The 14,393-nt window shown below is 37.5% G+C and overlaps 3 protein-coding genes across 3 annotated transcripts; 1 reads left to right on the forward strand and 2 right to left on the reverse strand.

Moving 5' to 3' along the window:
- Positions 1-4,155: 4,155 nt before the first annotated feature.
- LOC131874202 (G-type lectin S-receptor-like serine/threonine-protein kinase At2g19130) lies at positions 4,156-4,956 on the forward strand. Its single transcript, XM_059217465.1, has one exon. It carries the CDS (start codon positions 4,156-4,158, stop codon positions 4,954-4,956), a length of 801 nt encoding a protein of 266 aa, XP_059073448.1.
- A 2,608-nt stretch (positions 4,957-7,564) lies between these two features.
- On the reverse strand, positions 7,565-8,890 carry LOC131874203 (G-type lectin S-receptor-like serine/threonine-protein kinase At2g19130). Its single transcript, XM_059217466.1, has 4 exons — positions 8,821-8,890; positions 8,450-8,683; positions 8,230-8,353; positions 7,565-8,129 (listed from the first exon to the last, which is right to left on the reverse strand). The coding sequence occupies exons 1-4, from the start codon at positions 8,888-8,890 to the stop codon at positions 7,565-7,567; spliced, it is 993 nt and encodes a 330-aa protein (XP_059073449.1).
- Positions 8,891-9,041: 151 nt separating this feature from the next.
- Positions 9,042-9,980, reverse strand: LOC131874204 (putative inactive G-type lectin S-receptor-like serine/threonine-protein kinase SRK). Its single transcript, XM_059217467.1, has one exon. The coding sequence runs from the start codon at positions 9,978-9,980 to the stop codon at positions 9,042-9,044; it is 939 nt and encodes a 312-aa protein (XP_059073450.1).
- Positions 9,981-14,393: the final 4,413 nt, after the last annotated feature.

Raw genomic sequence — 14,393 nt, forward strand, 5'->3', positions numbered from 1 at the left:
AATACCAATTGACCAAAAAATACTCCAAAAACATGTAACATATCAAAACAGACATATTGCTTTGATCCAAACATGTCAGTGGTGTCCAACTGATAGTCCATTCTGTCGGTAACACTAGTTCTTCTACCGGTAACCAAAACCTGTCTGTTGGTAACCAACCATAATAACTAGTGTTGACATCAATGACAAAACATCAATGCATTTAATCAATTCCTTCATATTGCCAACAATCTCCCCCTTTGGCATTGATTGCAACACTACATGTGAAAAAGAAAACATCTAAGTGCCAAGACATGCCAAAAAATTTCATAGAAGATATAACAAAGAAAAACTGAAAAATCCCTGCAACTCCCCCTAAGGACTGTAGTCCAATCTGAAACTAATCTGAATCTCTCCCATATGATATTATTTTTTACATCATGTATCTCTCCCCCTTTGAAATCAATGCCAAGGATATGACATAGATATCAAAATCCTATGAATCTCAAAGTTGACTACTCCCCCTGAGTAGTAGCACCACTACATCAATCTGGAGCAAAGGATAATGTTGATGATGCATACCAAATTGATGCATTGCTCCATCAGTTAAGTTTCTACCGGATGGGTAGATACCCCTAACCCATCTCTCAAATACTCAAATGATTCCTTAGACAACAGTTAAGTGAATATATCTGCAATCTACTCTTTAGTGTTCACATAAACCACTTTGACTTCCTTTTCTTCCACCTTGTCCTTCATAAAGTTATATGTTATTGATATGTGCTTAGTCTTAGAGTCAAATGCCAGATTCTTAGACATGTCAATAGTTGTAGAGTTATCCCAATAGATAACTACCGGTTCACTACAATTTACCTTGATATCCTTCAACATTTGCTTCATCCATAAGACTTGTGTACAATTAGTTGTTGTTGCAACATAATTAGTTTCTGCAGTAGATAAAGAAATGCATAATTGTTTTTGGCTGATCCAAGAAACCAATTTCTTTCCAAGAAAGAAATCTCCACCAAAAGTGCTCTTCCCGTCATCAGTATCTCCTGCCCAATCTGAATCTGTATATGCACATAAAGTGAAGTTATCATCTCTACAATACCATAAGCCATATTCTATTGTTCATTGCAAATGCTGTAATATCCTCTTTACTGTACATTCATGATTTTATTTAGGATTACTTTGATATCTTGAAACAATACTTATTGCATTCATAATATCTGGTCTAGTTTGAGTTAGATATAACAAGCCACCAATCATAGACTTATACCTTGTCAAATTTACCAGTGCAAATGTATCTTTGATAGATAATTTCTCACTTGTCACTATAGGAGTACTTACCGGTTTGGAATTATCCATACCAAACTTCTTCAACAATTCCCTTAGATACTTAGTTTGACAGATAAAAATGCCTTTGTCACCTTGAGTAATCTTCAAACCTAAGAAAAATCTCATTTCACCAATCATAGACAAAACATCAATGCAACACATAATCAATTCCTTCATATTGCCAACACTTTTTCTTGTTGATTGACCCTTTATCCTCTTTCTCTTGACTGGTTTTCCTTTTACGCTTTCTTGACCCAGGGGTTTGGGGGTCCTCTTCAACATCTACCTATGTATCATACCCTTGAAAATATTCATCATCTAGATCATCATCTAACTCAGTCATCTCAGATATAGCCTGTTGAACAATGGTGCTCTTGATATGGTTGTATAGGACCACCATGAGGCCCTTGCGTAAAGCAGGGATAGATTTGGGATTAGAGATAGTATCCTTAATCCCGACATTAAGGGCACAAAATAAATAGCAGGGGAGGAAAATTTTCTCATTGTGTCGGAAATGATTATGAAGAATAAAGTGATAACTATAAACTCTGGTATATCTACCATCTAAAGTTATGAATTTCTTGACTGCAAACAAAATCTATCACCAAAGTTTCTTGATTACCTTAGGGGAGTAGTAGGTGTGGCTTCCCTTGGCCAACTTCTCTTTCTCCTCCTCATCCTTGGGGAATTTCTTCACAACTTCTTCCTACAACTTCCGATCGCTATAGAATTTGATGCCCTCCATCAGTAGACTAGTCACCTCCACAATCATGGTCTCACTAACCTTAACCTTCATGCTACCAATGGTCAAGGTGCCCTCTTTCCACTCCTTTTTGAATATCTTAGTAATTTCAGGTCTTCTTTCTTGCATTCTCTCCATGTAGGCCGGCATTTTTGTCGCTTGAAGCACAGGCCAAACCTGGGGATGATCTCGCCATTTATCTATTTCTGTAGACTCCTTGGGATTGCGATTTCCCTCCATTTTTTAATGTATTTTTATCGACTATAACTTCCTGCGAATACCACTCTTCTTAGAAAACTTTCTTTTTTTACAAAACAAGGAAGAAGCCTCTAAAAGTAGATAACGATTCCTGAAGCATCCGTTCTAAATGGAAAGAATTACCCACAAAGTGTGCGCGATGTTTTGGCAATTAATGGCATACTTCCTTCTCGGCTGATTACGAGGCCATTTCATGATGCCACAATATCCCTTACCATATCAAGACATGATTTCAAATTTTAACTTACTTTCCATGATATCTCTCATAATTTAAAATATCACGTGCTACTTGAGCAAGCTCCCCTTCACCATACCACGTCATTATCTGCCCATTCCTCACTGCCTTGTTGGCAACCCAGTCAACACTCTTGTTCGACTCTCTATAAACATGACAGATGTAATATTGGTTGAATCCCTCAAGTAACTCCTTGGCTGTATAGATAATATTTTTTATCGTTCATGACAAATGATGATTACCATGGAGGAAATTGATTATATTTTAAATAGTCTCCCTCTAACCAGATTTTTTTGGTTCACAGTTGATGCACTAAGTTTATATCTTGGAGGGCCCCCATGGCTTTAGCTAAGTGATTAGTTTGATTCCCCAAGGGGAGGGCAGTTGCTCCTAGGCAAAAGCCAGCACTATTTTGGATAACTCCACCATAGCCAGCTGGCCCTGGGTTCCCTTTAGTTGTCTCATTGAAGTTAGCCTTAATCCAATCATTAGGGGGACAAGACCAGTAGCACATCCTTTTGTTGAGTTGGTTAATGTTGTCCATAGAGGCTAGGATATTCCAGCTCCTTAAAACTTCATACTCTTCCTTGCTATTGTAAGAATGAGATCTAATAGCCAACACATTCTCCAGAAGATTATGTTTTATCTTATCCCACACCACTTCAGGGGAGTTAATGGAGTTCCTAAAAATTCTCTTATTCCTTTCTTTTCATATACCCCATAAGATATATGTGAAACATAAATCCTATAGTTTCCTTATAGCTGTATTTTTTGTTCTACAAGACTGGCTCCTGAAGCAATCTTGAATCGACTCAGGAAACACCCAATGTAAACCCCATAATTGAAAAAGCATCGACCAGATAGGTTGGACAAAAGGATAATGAATAAAAATGTGGTTCATGAATTCTTCATAAAAATGTGGACATAAACTAAATGTTACCTAAGAACATTCTCCTTATTACATTAATCCAAACAAGGGTGTGAATCCAATCCTTTTAAAGAATTTGATGGACTGCCTTCACCAATCCTCCTTCCCCAATATTAGACTAACTCTCTTAATGGATCTCCTAACTACAGAACTTGCAAACATGAGAGAACAAATTTCCTCTAAAATTTGGCATATCCTTGAGTGTTACAACTCAATCTTTTATTGTATGAAATAATCTCAATGAAACGTATTCAACAACTGCTCATCCACGACGTTTAGTTTCAATCCGCCTTTGGGAAACTGCAAAATCTGGTTTGGAGATTTGCTAAACATGCACAATATTACTCCATCCAGAAACAATTCAAATGTCTTTGTTCGGGTAAGTGCCTCTCTACTTTCTACGTAACGCAAAAGCACGGGTACTGTGGGAGTAGTGCTTTGTATTGTAGGTGCACTCACTGTTGCTCTGGCTATTGCTTCAATTTTTATTTGGCGGAGGCATCAGCGACGGTCCAATGATAGGCCTGCAGATCCCTCCAACTCTTTTCTGAGAATGTTAGCTACAAGGAATTGAAAATTGCGATAAGGAATTTCAAGTCTAAATTGGGGAGTGTAGGATTTGGATCCGTGTTTAAAGGATCTCTACCAGATGGAACACTTGTGACCGTAAGAAAAATGCAGGGGTCAAGACATGATGAGAAGCAATTCCGAGCGGAAATCAATTCTCTTGGGAGCATACAAAATATCAATTTGGTCAGGCTTCAAGGATTTTGTGACAAAGGATCGAGGCGGTTGTTGGTTTATGAGTACATGCCCAACGACTCTCTCAATTCTTTACTGTTTAAGGGTAATTCCAAAAGTAAAGGAGAGGTACTCGACTGGAAGACCCGATTTGAGATTGCACTAGGCACTGCAAGAGGGTTACTTTATCTCCACGAGGAATGCAGAGATTGCATCATTCACTATGATGTTGAGGCCAAAAACATTCTGATAAGTAGTAATTTGTCACCGAAGATGGCCGATTTTGGGTTGGCAAAGCTTGTGGGTAGAGATTTTAGCCGCGTGCTGACTACTACAAGAGGAACGAGAGGGTACTTGGCTCTAGAGTGGATCTTCGGTCTTCCCATCACTCCCAAAGTTGTCGTCTACAGTTTTGGCATGACACTCTTGGAAATCATTTATGGGGGAAGAAATCTAGACTTAACAGTGCATGATTCAAGTTTATATTACTTTCCCTCATGGGTTGCGACTCAAATTCAGCACGGGAAGACGATTAATATTGTGGAGGGGAGTGTTGTTACAGAGGAGGCAGACATGGAAGAGGTGAGAAGAGCATGTGTTGTAGCGTTGTTATGCATTCAAGAGGAGGAGGAAGTGAGGTCTAGTAAAAGAGTAAGTAGAGCAAGAGCCAAAGCAACACCCCCATATCCACCACTAACAAAAAATAGAAACCTAAAATTGGGGCAAAAGAAATAGTAGCCACAGTTTCAGCCAACGGGGAAGCAAAAAAAACCCTACGACAACATGAGAAGTTAGAGCATCCAAAGAAAACAAACATGGAAAAACCAAGGGAGCAATATCCCCCTACCAGCCTCTCTAAACAAAAACTATAGAAAACATGGTAAAATTAGAAGATAAGAAGAATAATATCATACTCACCAAAACATAGCTCATCAAAAGGATAGAAATGCCCAAAACCAAGCCAAGAAAGCCACAACCAGAACCAACAATAGAGTATTTGCCACAAACCAAAGCTAGAACAATCATTACAGATCTAGGAAGAAACACAAAAACCCTCTACAACATGATACACCAAAGGACATGCTCCACTAAAACCACTACAACTCTCCTCATGAAAGCCCTCTCTAAAAAGGAAAAAGGACAAGAGCAACCAAAAAAGATGTTTCAATCCCCACAGAATATAGAGCCTAATATTCAACATCCTCAGCTCCAACAGTAAGAATAGAGAAACACCACCACTACTAAAAAAACCAGAGTACGCCCATCAAGATCTACATAATGTATAGCCAGGGTCTCAACTAAAGCCTCTAAATCACATACGGGAAAGCCACCAATAGCAAATCGAAAACCCATGCAGGACCCACATCCAAAAAGAAACCCTCCACACATGCACTCGCCACACAGTCAGAAGGTAGAGACATGCTCCTCTCTACCAACCCAGGAAAATCCATTTACTCCATTGTCCTCTTTTGATCCATCTTCACTATTCTCATCGTTCCTGCAAGCGAAACCTCTATTCCTGCTCACTTGCACATTCTCGCTCTATTGAGGTGACTTTTTATTCTTTACCAGTATTTGCAGCATATTTCATATTATACTTTTCTTTCTTACTAAGTTATGTTAGTAAAAAAAATTTGAGTATCATATTGTTTATATAATTTTGTTTTTTTAATAAATTGGTCTCAAAGTCATGTTATATTTGTATTCATTTGATAATTTTAGTTGAAAAACTTATGATCACAAACTAATTTAACTAGAATAAATCTAGATAGACTCTATATTTGACCAAAATTGAATTATTTATAAAATAAAATAAAAAAATATTTGTATCAATAAGTTGGCTTGAAATGTAGTTCACAACTTTGAAATTTCACTCAGAAACTAAGAGCTAGTATTATCATGTAAAAATTATTTAATGATCAAAATAACACAATTCACCATAATATATAAAGTTAATGTTTCAAGAAATACCTTCCAAGTTAAACTTGTTTATCAGTGAACAATATATCATACTATATTTGTGGCTAATAACATCTATTAAAATGTTATTACTTAAAAGTTGATATTGAATGTAACTTGCACTTTAAATACAACCTTTTGTATTATCTCTCTATAATGTTGATGTATAAAATACGTCCATATTAGTAGGAGTTATTCACTTATAAGGACTTGAATTGGTATCATTCTTATAGTAAGTACCTCTTATTACTCTAGACCCAAGCCTAATGGACATGATTATATATGTGCCACAAGATACTAGCACTTACATTCTAATGCTATCCAACAATAAAATTACTTTGTATATTTTATTCCTACCATTATTTTTTGAAAAAATGGTTAGCATTACATTCTATTTTTTAAGTTCAAATGAACTAAAACCTTATGCTTAACTTTTATAGCTTTTATTTTGGTATTTCTCTAGTTCTAAATTTTGTAATGGTTGTTAGTCTTAACATTGGGTTTTCTCACACCTCATGAGACACCTTTCGTCTACCTTTTGGCTATTATGTAAGGGTCCAGGCCCTCTCCTACTTTATCTAAGAAAAACTTTTATAGCTATGTCTAGAGTTAATTCAATTAAGGGTCTTAGATAGAACCACCATTCCCCTTCAACTAATATTCAAGAGTAAAAAAAAAATCTTATACGATTATAGAAGATGACAAGTATCATCTACATCTACTTTTATTATAATAAAATCATTTACGTAGTTTTCAATGCAGCTTTTTGCAAATAAAATTTCAATCTAGGCTTTTAATTACTATCTTCATAGTATATGTTTTACAAAAGTAATTATAACCTAATATAGTTACTACATCTAGCAATTTTTGCATATTGTAACAATATTGTATTTTCTCACCTATAATCTCTTTTCTTAACATAATCTTTCTACTTTCTACACTATGTACCTTTAACATGAGACCAACAATGCATTTATGATATAAGTTCACCAACTTCTTGTTTCAATGCTTAGAAACAAAAGGAAAGAATATACAAAAAAAAAAACTCTTTACAATCTCATTTTGTACAAACAAGGAGAATTATCATATTCAAAATTGAAATCACTACATATATTTCCTTCAATTATAAGCAAATATGCAATACAAACATCTTTCAAATATTGTAAACAATATAATACATATTTCCAAATTTTATAACAACAATATATCAACAATAAAAAAATATAACTCCTTAACCAATTAACTTACCTATACTATACTATTGGTATAACCTTTGCAATTACTACTAAATTGAGAACAAATAAATCATCACATACTTATATCTCAACATGTTCACTTGCATATCCATTTCTACCATAACAAGTATAACTGTTAACGTGTAAGCTTAAATAACATGCCTCTGCATTTTAGAATGCATTGATCCATTAACATTTTTCTTACTGGTAACATTACCCTGGCTGTAGCTGCTTGTGTCACTTGGGTGTTCTGGCCTAAACGTTGAGCTCGAAATCTGCGGAGTTTGAGGCTCTATCTTCCCTTCCAGCATCTGCACCACTTGCCCCATGCTAGGCCTCACTTCCTCGTCCTCTTGAATAAATACCAACGCTACAACACATGCTCTTCTCACCTCTTCCACGTTTGCTTCCGCTGCAACACCCTCCTCCACAATATTCATCGTGCTCCCCTGCTGAATAGGAGTTGCAGCCCATGAAGGAAAGTAAAAGTTACTTGAAGCTTGGACATTTAAGTTTACATTTGTTTGTCCCGAAATGATTTCCAAAAGCGTCATACCAAAACTGTAGACGTCAACCTTAGATGAGATGGGAAGACCAAAGATCCACTCTGGAGCCAAGTACCCTCTGGTTCCTCGTGTGGTGGTCAGGACGCGGCTAAAATCTCTACCCACAAGCTTTGCCAGCCCGAAATCCGCTAACTTGGGGGACAAATTACTGTCCAGAAGAATGTTTTCGGGTTTGACATCGCCGTGAATGATGCAATCTCTGCATTCTTCGTGGAGATAAAGTAACCCTCTTGCATGCAGTGCCTAACGCGATCTCAAATCGGATCTTCCACTCGAGTACCTTCCGTTTACTTTTGGACGGACTTGTGAACAGAAAGGAATTCAGAGAGCCGTTGGGCATGTAATCATAAACCAATAACCGTTGCGACCCTTCTGCACAAAACCCTCATAGCCTGATTAAATTCACATGTTGTATGCTTCCAAGAGAAATGATTTCCGCTCTGAATTGCTTCTCATCTTGCCTCGAACCCTCCATTTTCTTTACGGCCACAAGCGTACCATCTTGTAGAGATCCTTTGAACACGGAGCCGAATCCTCCCCTCCCTAACTTAGACCTGAAATTCCTCGTTGCAATTTTCAACTCCTTGTAACTAAACATTGTGAGAAAAGGGTCTGAGAAATCTGTAGGCTTGTCCATCGACCGCAGCTGACGCCTCCACCAAATTAAAATTGAGCAGATACCTAAAGCAAAGGTGAGTGCACCTACAATTCCAAACACTATGCCCACTCTACTTGTTCTTTTGCGATTCGTATCAAAATGAGAGGCACCTACCCGAATAAAGACATTTGAATTGCTTTTTGATGCAGTAGAGTTGCGTATGTTTAGCAAATCTCCGGACCAGCTTTGGCAGGGTCCTGAAGGTGGATTGAAACTAAACGCGGTGCACGAACAGTTACGGAGACAGCCATTCTCGCAATCTCTCTTTGTGGACGCAGGGTATGAAGAAGCGAAATCATCAGGCAAAGTGACACCAAGGTCAATGAATCTGTCAGTACTATCATTTATGGCATCGCATCTTAATAGACTCTTCCGAACACAGCCACTAGATGCCCAATCTTGCTAGAGCCAGGCACTATTGTCTCTGGGTTTGAAGCCTTCTCCGCAGCTGCAGAGCTGAAGATTTCTGGAATCGCGAGTTCCGTAGGCACCACAGGTACCATATACGTCGCATCCATCTCTGGGCACAGACCAGAACATGCTCCATTTACTGCCATCGAATACATACACTTGCACTTGTCCGAACTTAGTCAAGGCGAGACGTATGAGTGCATTAAACGGAGGAATCAACGTATAACTTTCAAAAAACCCTGAGCTATTACTATTAACGGTGATATTGACCTGACGTTTGTCTGACATTTCTGGAACGCCAGTGTAAGTTTTGCCGTCCCAAGTTCCACAATTGTCCCAGGTCAGCACCAATTGTTTGGTCCCAGATGGATCCGTGTGTAAGGAAAAAAGCCCAGGAGCAGGATCCAATGAATTTTTCCAAGAGACTAACTTTTGCTGTCCACCGAACACCATCCCTGGCAACCAGGTATCTACAGGATTGTCGAAACTCTGCCAAACAGTTTCAGATTCATTGTCATCACTGAGCATTAGAAAATTACCAGAATCCAATAGCACAGCCGTGGAGGCCTTGTTTGTTGTGTTGACAGACCAAATAGATGCCCCGTGTGCATCGAACAGTACCAGATTACCTTCTCTTGATAGCTTCAAAACGCCTGACCGGTTTCTCGCTGGAGTCGCCCTATTGGCCACCCAAACATACGTCTTCTCTGGTATTTGGGCATAGCAGATGCCAATATACCAGTTGCTTCCAGTTGGGCTGAAGAATCCCAATTCAAATGTGCCGTTCTTTGAAATAATTGTCTGATTTCCAGTAAGCGAGGCGCCCAACAGAAGAGTATCTCCAGCCTCGACTGCAGCACATCTCTGCAATTGAGTAAACACTGTAACTGCAAAAAACATGCAAAAACATAATTTTGCCCTGTTTTCCATCGCTAAATTGTTAACGAACGAACGAACGTGCCTTGGGCGTTAATATATTTCCAAGAGAGCTTCTAGGGTCGAAAAGTCAAGTGAAAGAGCCCCGTCACCTCCGAGAGGCCATTAAATTCAGGAGCCGCCTAACTGTACGGAAGCCAAAAAAAAATCTAAGTTGCGGGTCATGTTTGCCCTCTCGCGTTGCGTGTCAAAGGGTTCACACACACTATCAGTCAATTTTCGATGCACATGGGAAGTTAGAAAAAAATAGTAAAAGTTGACAAAATGATTTATTGATAAAAAAACACATATTTTTTCCGGTACTTTAAAGAATTAGAGATAAAATGTTCACATGAATATTAACCACACACATATCATATAATTTTTAATTGCATTATTTTTAGTTATTAGGAGTAAAAGATTTGTAATATTTAATATTTCACTTTAAAGGTTATGTCCAATCAAATCTATTGCTAAGGTTAAGTTTGTTTTGTATTTTTTTAAATATGTTTTAATTTTTTAAAAATTCTATTTTTTAGAATCCATTAAAATTATATAATTATATATAATCAATAAGGATTACATTGTCTTCTATTAATGGAATTCAAAAAGCTATTCTTTCGTATAATCTGAGAGTTGGTGTTGTTTCGAAGGAGCTAGAATTCAACAAGGTAAAAGTTAACTTTGAGGGGGCATCTAAAGGCAATCTAGGATTTGGTGGTGCATGTTGTGTGGCGAGGGATTACAATGGCACTACGTTGAGCCAATATTAAAAAATTTGGGATTAATGACAAACAATGATGCTGAATTTTGAACTGCTTTACCATGTTCAGAATGTGACCTTGAATTGAAAGTCAAACCTCTTCATTTGGAAGGCAACTCCCTCAACACAGTTAATGTGATTTGTCAAAACATGACTCACAATTGGAAACTTAGGATCTGTCTTTAAGGGCCTATTTGGGACTTGATCTAAAAACTCAATGATTTTAAAAAATTTCATGTTTTTCAAGAGTGGAATGAGTTGGCAGATGATCTGGGCAAATTGGCAACAACATAGTCTACTAATGTCAGCGTAGTCTACTAATGTCTTGTCATTATAGGTGGGCGGTGATTTGACACCATTTTATAGGAGGGTGACATAACCTTTCATCATGTGGGTTAAGGTGATGTGATGGGAAAGCTTGGGTGAAGGACATGTATGTGAGGATCTTTTGTTTTGTGTGTGCGATGAGTCCCATGGTAATGTTTGAACTACACGACTTATGTGAGAGGCCCATGTTGGCTAATTCTTTGACCAACATGGTGATAAGTGATCTAACTTGATTAATACATCAAATGGTATTAATTATCATATTATGCCTCATAATCTAGAACATTTATGACAATGTTTGAAGTTATAGGGATACTCAGATATTTCCTACAAGATTGCATATTTAAGAGAAAAGATTATGTGAAAGGATGGGTAGGACAAATTGTAATCTCTCTTTTATGATATTCAACCACAAGAAGTGAGTCACAATTATTAGAGTTTGATAGGAAGAAGAAGCGACAAATATCTTTCTTGGGCGAGGTGTCCCACAAAAGACTTTAGTGAAATTTTAAGACAAATCACGACCTCATTATTCACATTGTCAAGGTTGCTCTTAGAGATGAATTTCTGAATACGAATCATTGTCACAAGGTTAACAAAGACATTTCTGAATACTAATTATAAATCCCTAAACATAGATATGTGACACCAATATTTAATGCACATAACTTTTTTTCATATTTTTTTTTAACATATTTTTTAAGTTAATTTTGAAGTGCGATTAATCATGTACCTCTCCATCTTCGACAGCTCTCTGTCCACATTAAAAATTCCGCTTTCTAAGAAATCGCGCAGAAGCAACTTCAAACGGGGACCTTTCTCATAGTTTTCGAACCTCGTTTAAGTACGTGCTCCACAATCGCAGGGTTGGCAGTAACATACCCTCTTACTCCTGGGCGGTGTAATTTGGATGTAGCGGAGGGAGAAGTAGAGAGTGAGTCTGAAATCCAGTCGTGAAAGTTGTGCCTATTTTTTAAATCAAGGAAGGGAGAAAGCCGAGTATGGGGTAATGAGTCACCCCAACAGTATCAGCTCTTTTGCAGAACAAGTGCGCTACCGAGATAAAGGTGAGAGGCATCAGTGCAACACAAGAGAGGAATATCTGACAGTGAGCGCCATACTGTGCCATGGTCGCAGGTTGCTTGCACGCCAAATAAATGTCCTACATGTAAAATTCATGAGTATGATTCATGACTTATGTATGATTCATGCCTTATGTGCATTCATATGCTTTACACCCTATGTGTATTCAGTGCATACTTCATGCTCTACATGTATTCATGTGTATGACTCATGCCTTATGCATATTCAGGTAAATGCTTCACGTGTTACATGTTTGATTTATGTCTATTATATCTTCAACATGGTTACTTCATGGGTGTATGTACCACCTAATGTATACACTTCATGTTTGATGTGTCTCCAAACAAGTTTATTTCATGAGTAGTTTTATGAGTACTTATAAATGTTCCAAGAGCTATATTCTTGCATTCAAATTAAATGGCATGTATGTTTTAGATTATGAAGACACCTTTGTTTGTAAATAAAACATTACTAAAAATAGCATAGGAATGGTTGAACATTAAAATGCCATGAAAACCTATAAGTTTGATTCCATGGGATAGAAAGAAAGAGCACATGAAAATATGGATGCATCAACACCATAAAGTGAGCATGCAAGAAACTAATGAGTATGGTAAGAAAATGTGTTAGAGAATAATAACAACTCACCATGTATCCATGATAGACATTAAGATGCTAAGGCATGGGACAATAACCATAAGATCATGAGAGGGGTAGTCTATAATAGCAACACCATCCTCTAGGGAATGATTGTGACAAGTTTACATAACAAGAAATCTTAGTCTCTAAGTCAAATAATATGTCCTAGATATCAAAATTAAATTTAGAAAATATCAAGCATTCTTGACATCCAAAGAAACACATTTCTTATTCACTCTACACAACACTAAGTGATACAACCTCTATATATCTTTTGAGAAAATTATCTTGCAAATTGACATAAGGCCTACCCACAACTTATGAAACAAGAACATAGACAACTTTGTTTACTAATCATGAACAATGCGTAATGATGAATAAAAAGTCTCTTCCATTTTCTAAATCTAAACAATACTTGTCCAAATAATTAAACATATGTTAGGACTACAAAATCTGCATCTAGTTTTTGTCATAAGGGGTTTGCCTATTGGTTATCAATTTTAAGTTCATAAAATGAGGCTTATTTTCATTGATTTTCACTTGCAAAGGGATTTTATTTTTAAAGTTTTATCACTTCCCTTAGTTTCCCATTGTATGTTTTCCCTAGTCACAATGTTGTTATGACCCCTTGTGTCATGTTTAAGCTCTGCATCCCCGCAAGGTGGTTTTCATTTGTAAACTTTATGATTGCGGGCCCGCAGGCTTAATTGTTTAGTAAGTTGAGAGGATTCCACGTCGGGCCACAAGGTGATAAGCATTGTTGAATTTTTGATAGAGGGCCCGTGGAAGATGTCAAAGCCAGTAAGCATATCCCACATCCTCGTATGGAGGCTAAAAGTTAACAGAAGCATGTTACGGGCTTGCGGGAAGATAAAAGTGCAATGAGTTAATTGAGGCTTTAGTACCTCGCATCCCCACATGCATATTCCACAAAGTCTAAAGAGATTAGTGGGTGTGCGAAATGAAGGTGGATTCTATGTTAGCTAGAAGTGGGTATTTTGCAATCCTGTAGAGGTGAAGCCAAAGGAAATAAAAGGCTCGCAGGGGTGCGGTAGCTCTTTGATGAATTTTCAACAAGGATACGTGGCACTCCTGACATGTCAGAAAAGCTCCATGTGGATTTCAATGCAAGTATCACCGTTTCATCTGATTGCTTGGACAACATCGATGATGGAAATTCAAATTGACTACTTGCGAATTCAATTAGCATGCTGCATTTATTGCTCAAAGCACTAGTTTTCATTGCAGTTAGCTACCAGATTGATTCATAATTGAGATGTTGCTTCTAAAATTGCATCCGTGCAACCGAGAAAGTGCCATTGCAAGCTGAGGAGTGCAGAGAATTCCAAGGAAATTGTGTGAATTGAAGGTATTTTGGATGCTAAAGTGAGTTTTGAATAGTGTAGTTTGTTTCCCCTTGGCCCTAGGGTTTTATGCACTCTGATTTGGAGTAGTTCTTCTCTATCTTTGTGAATTGTTAAAATATCTAAGAAGGGAGGGAGTTCTTCTAAGGGAAAAAATGAATGAAATGGACAAGGCCATACAAAACCCTCCCACAATTGAGGTTTGGGATAATGAACCAGAGCAAGAAGGGTTGCTGGAGAAGAACAGGAGGT

This window comes from Cryptomeria japonica, chromosome 3 (assembly GCF_030272615.1).
Source record: "Cryptomeria japonica chromosome 3, Sugi_1.0, whole genome shotgun sequence".
Taxonomy (NCBI): Eukaryota; Viridiplantae; Streptophyta; class Pinopsida; order Cupressales; family Cupressaceae; genus Cryptomeria; species Cryptomeria japonica.

Coding starts and splice junctions, on each gene's coding strand:
- LOC131874202 (XM_059217465.1), top strand. CDS start 4,156: ATGCAGGGGTCAAGACATGATGAGAAGCAATTCCGAGCGGAAATCAAT.
- LOC131874203 (XM_059217466.1), bottom strand. CDS start 8,890: ATGGCTGTCTCCGTAACTGTTCGTGCACCGCGTTTAGTTTCAATCCAC. Junction 8,684..8,820: donor TCAGGACCCTGCCAAAGCTG/GTCCGGAGATTT, acceptor TTGGAATTGTAG/GTGCACTCACCTTTGCTTTA. Junction 8,130..8,229: donor AAGATCCGATTTGAGATCGC/GTTAGGCACTGC, acceptor TCTTCTGGACAG/TAATTTGTCCCCCAAGTTAG.
- LOC131874204 (XM_059217467.1), bottom strand. CDS start 9,980: ATGGAAAACAGGGCAAAATTATGTTTTTGCATGTTTTTTGCAGTTACA.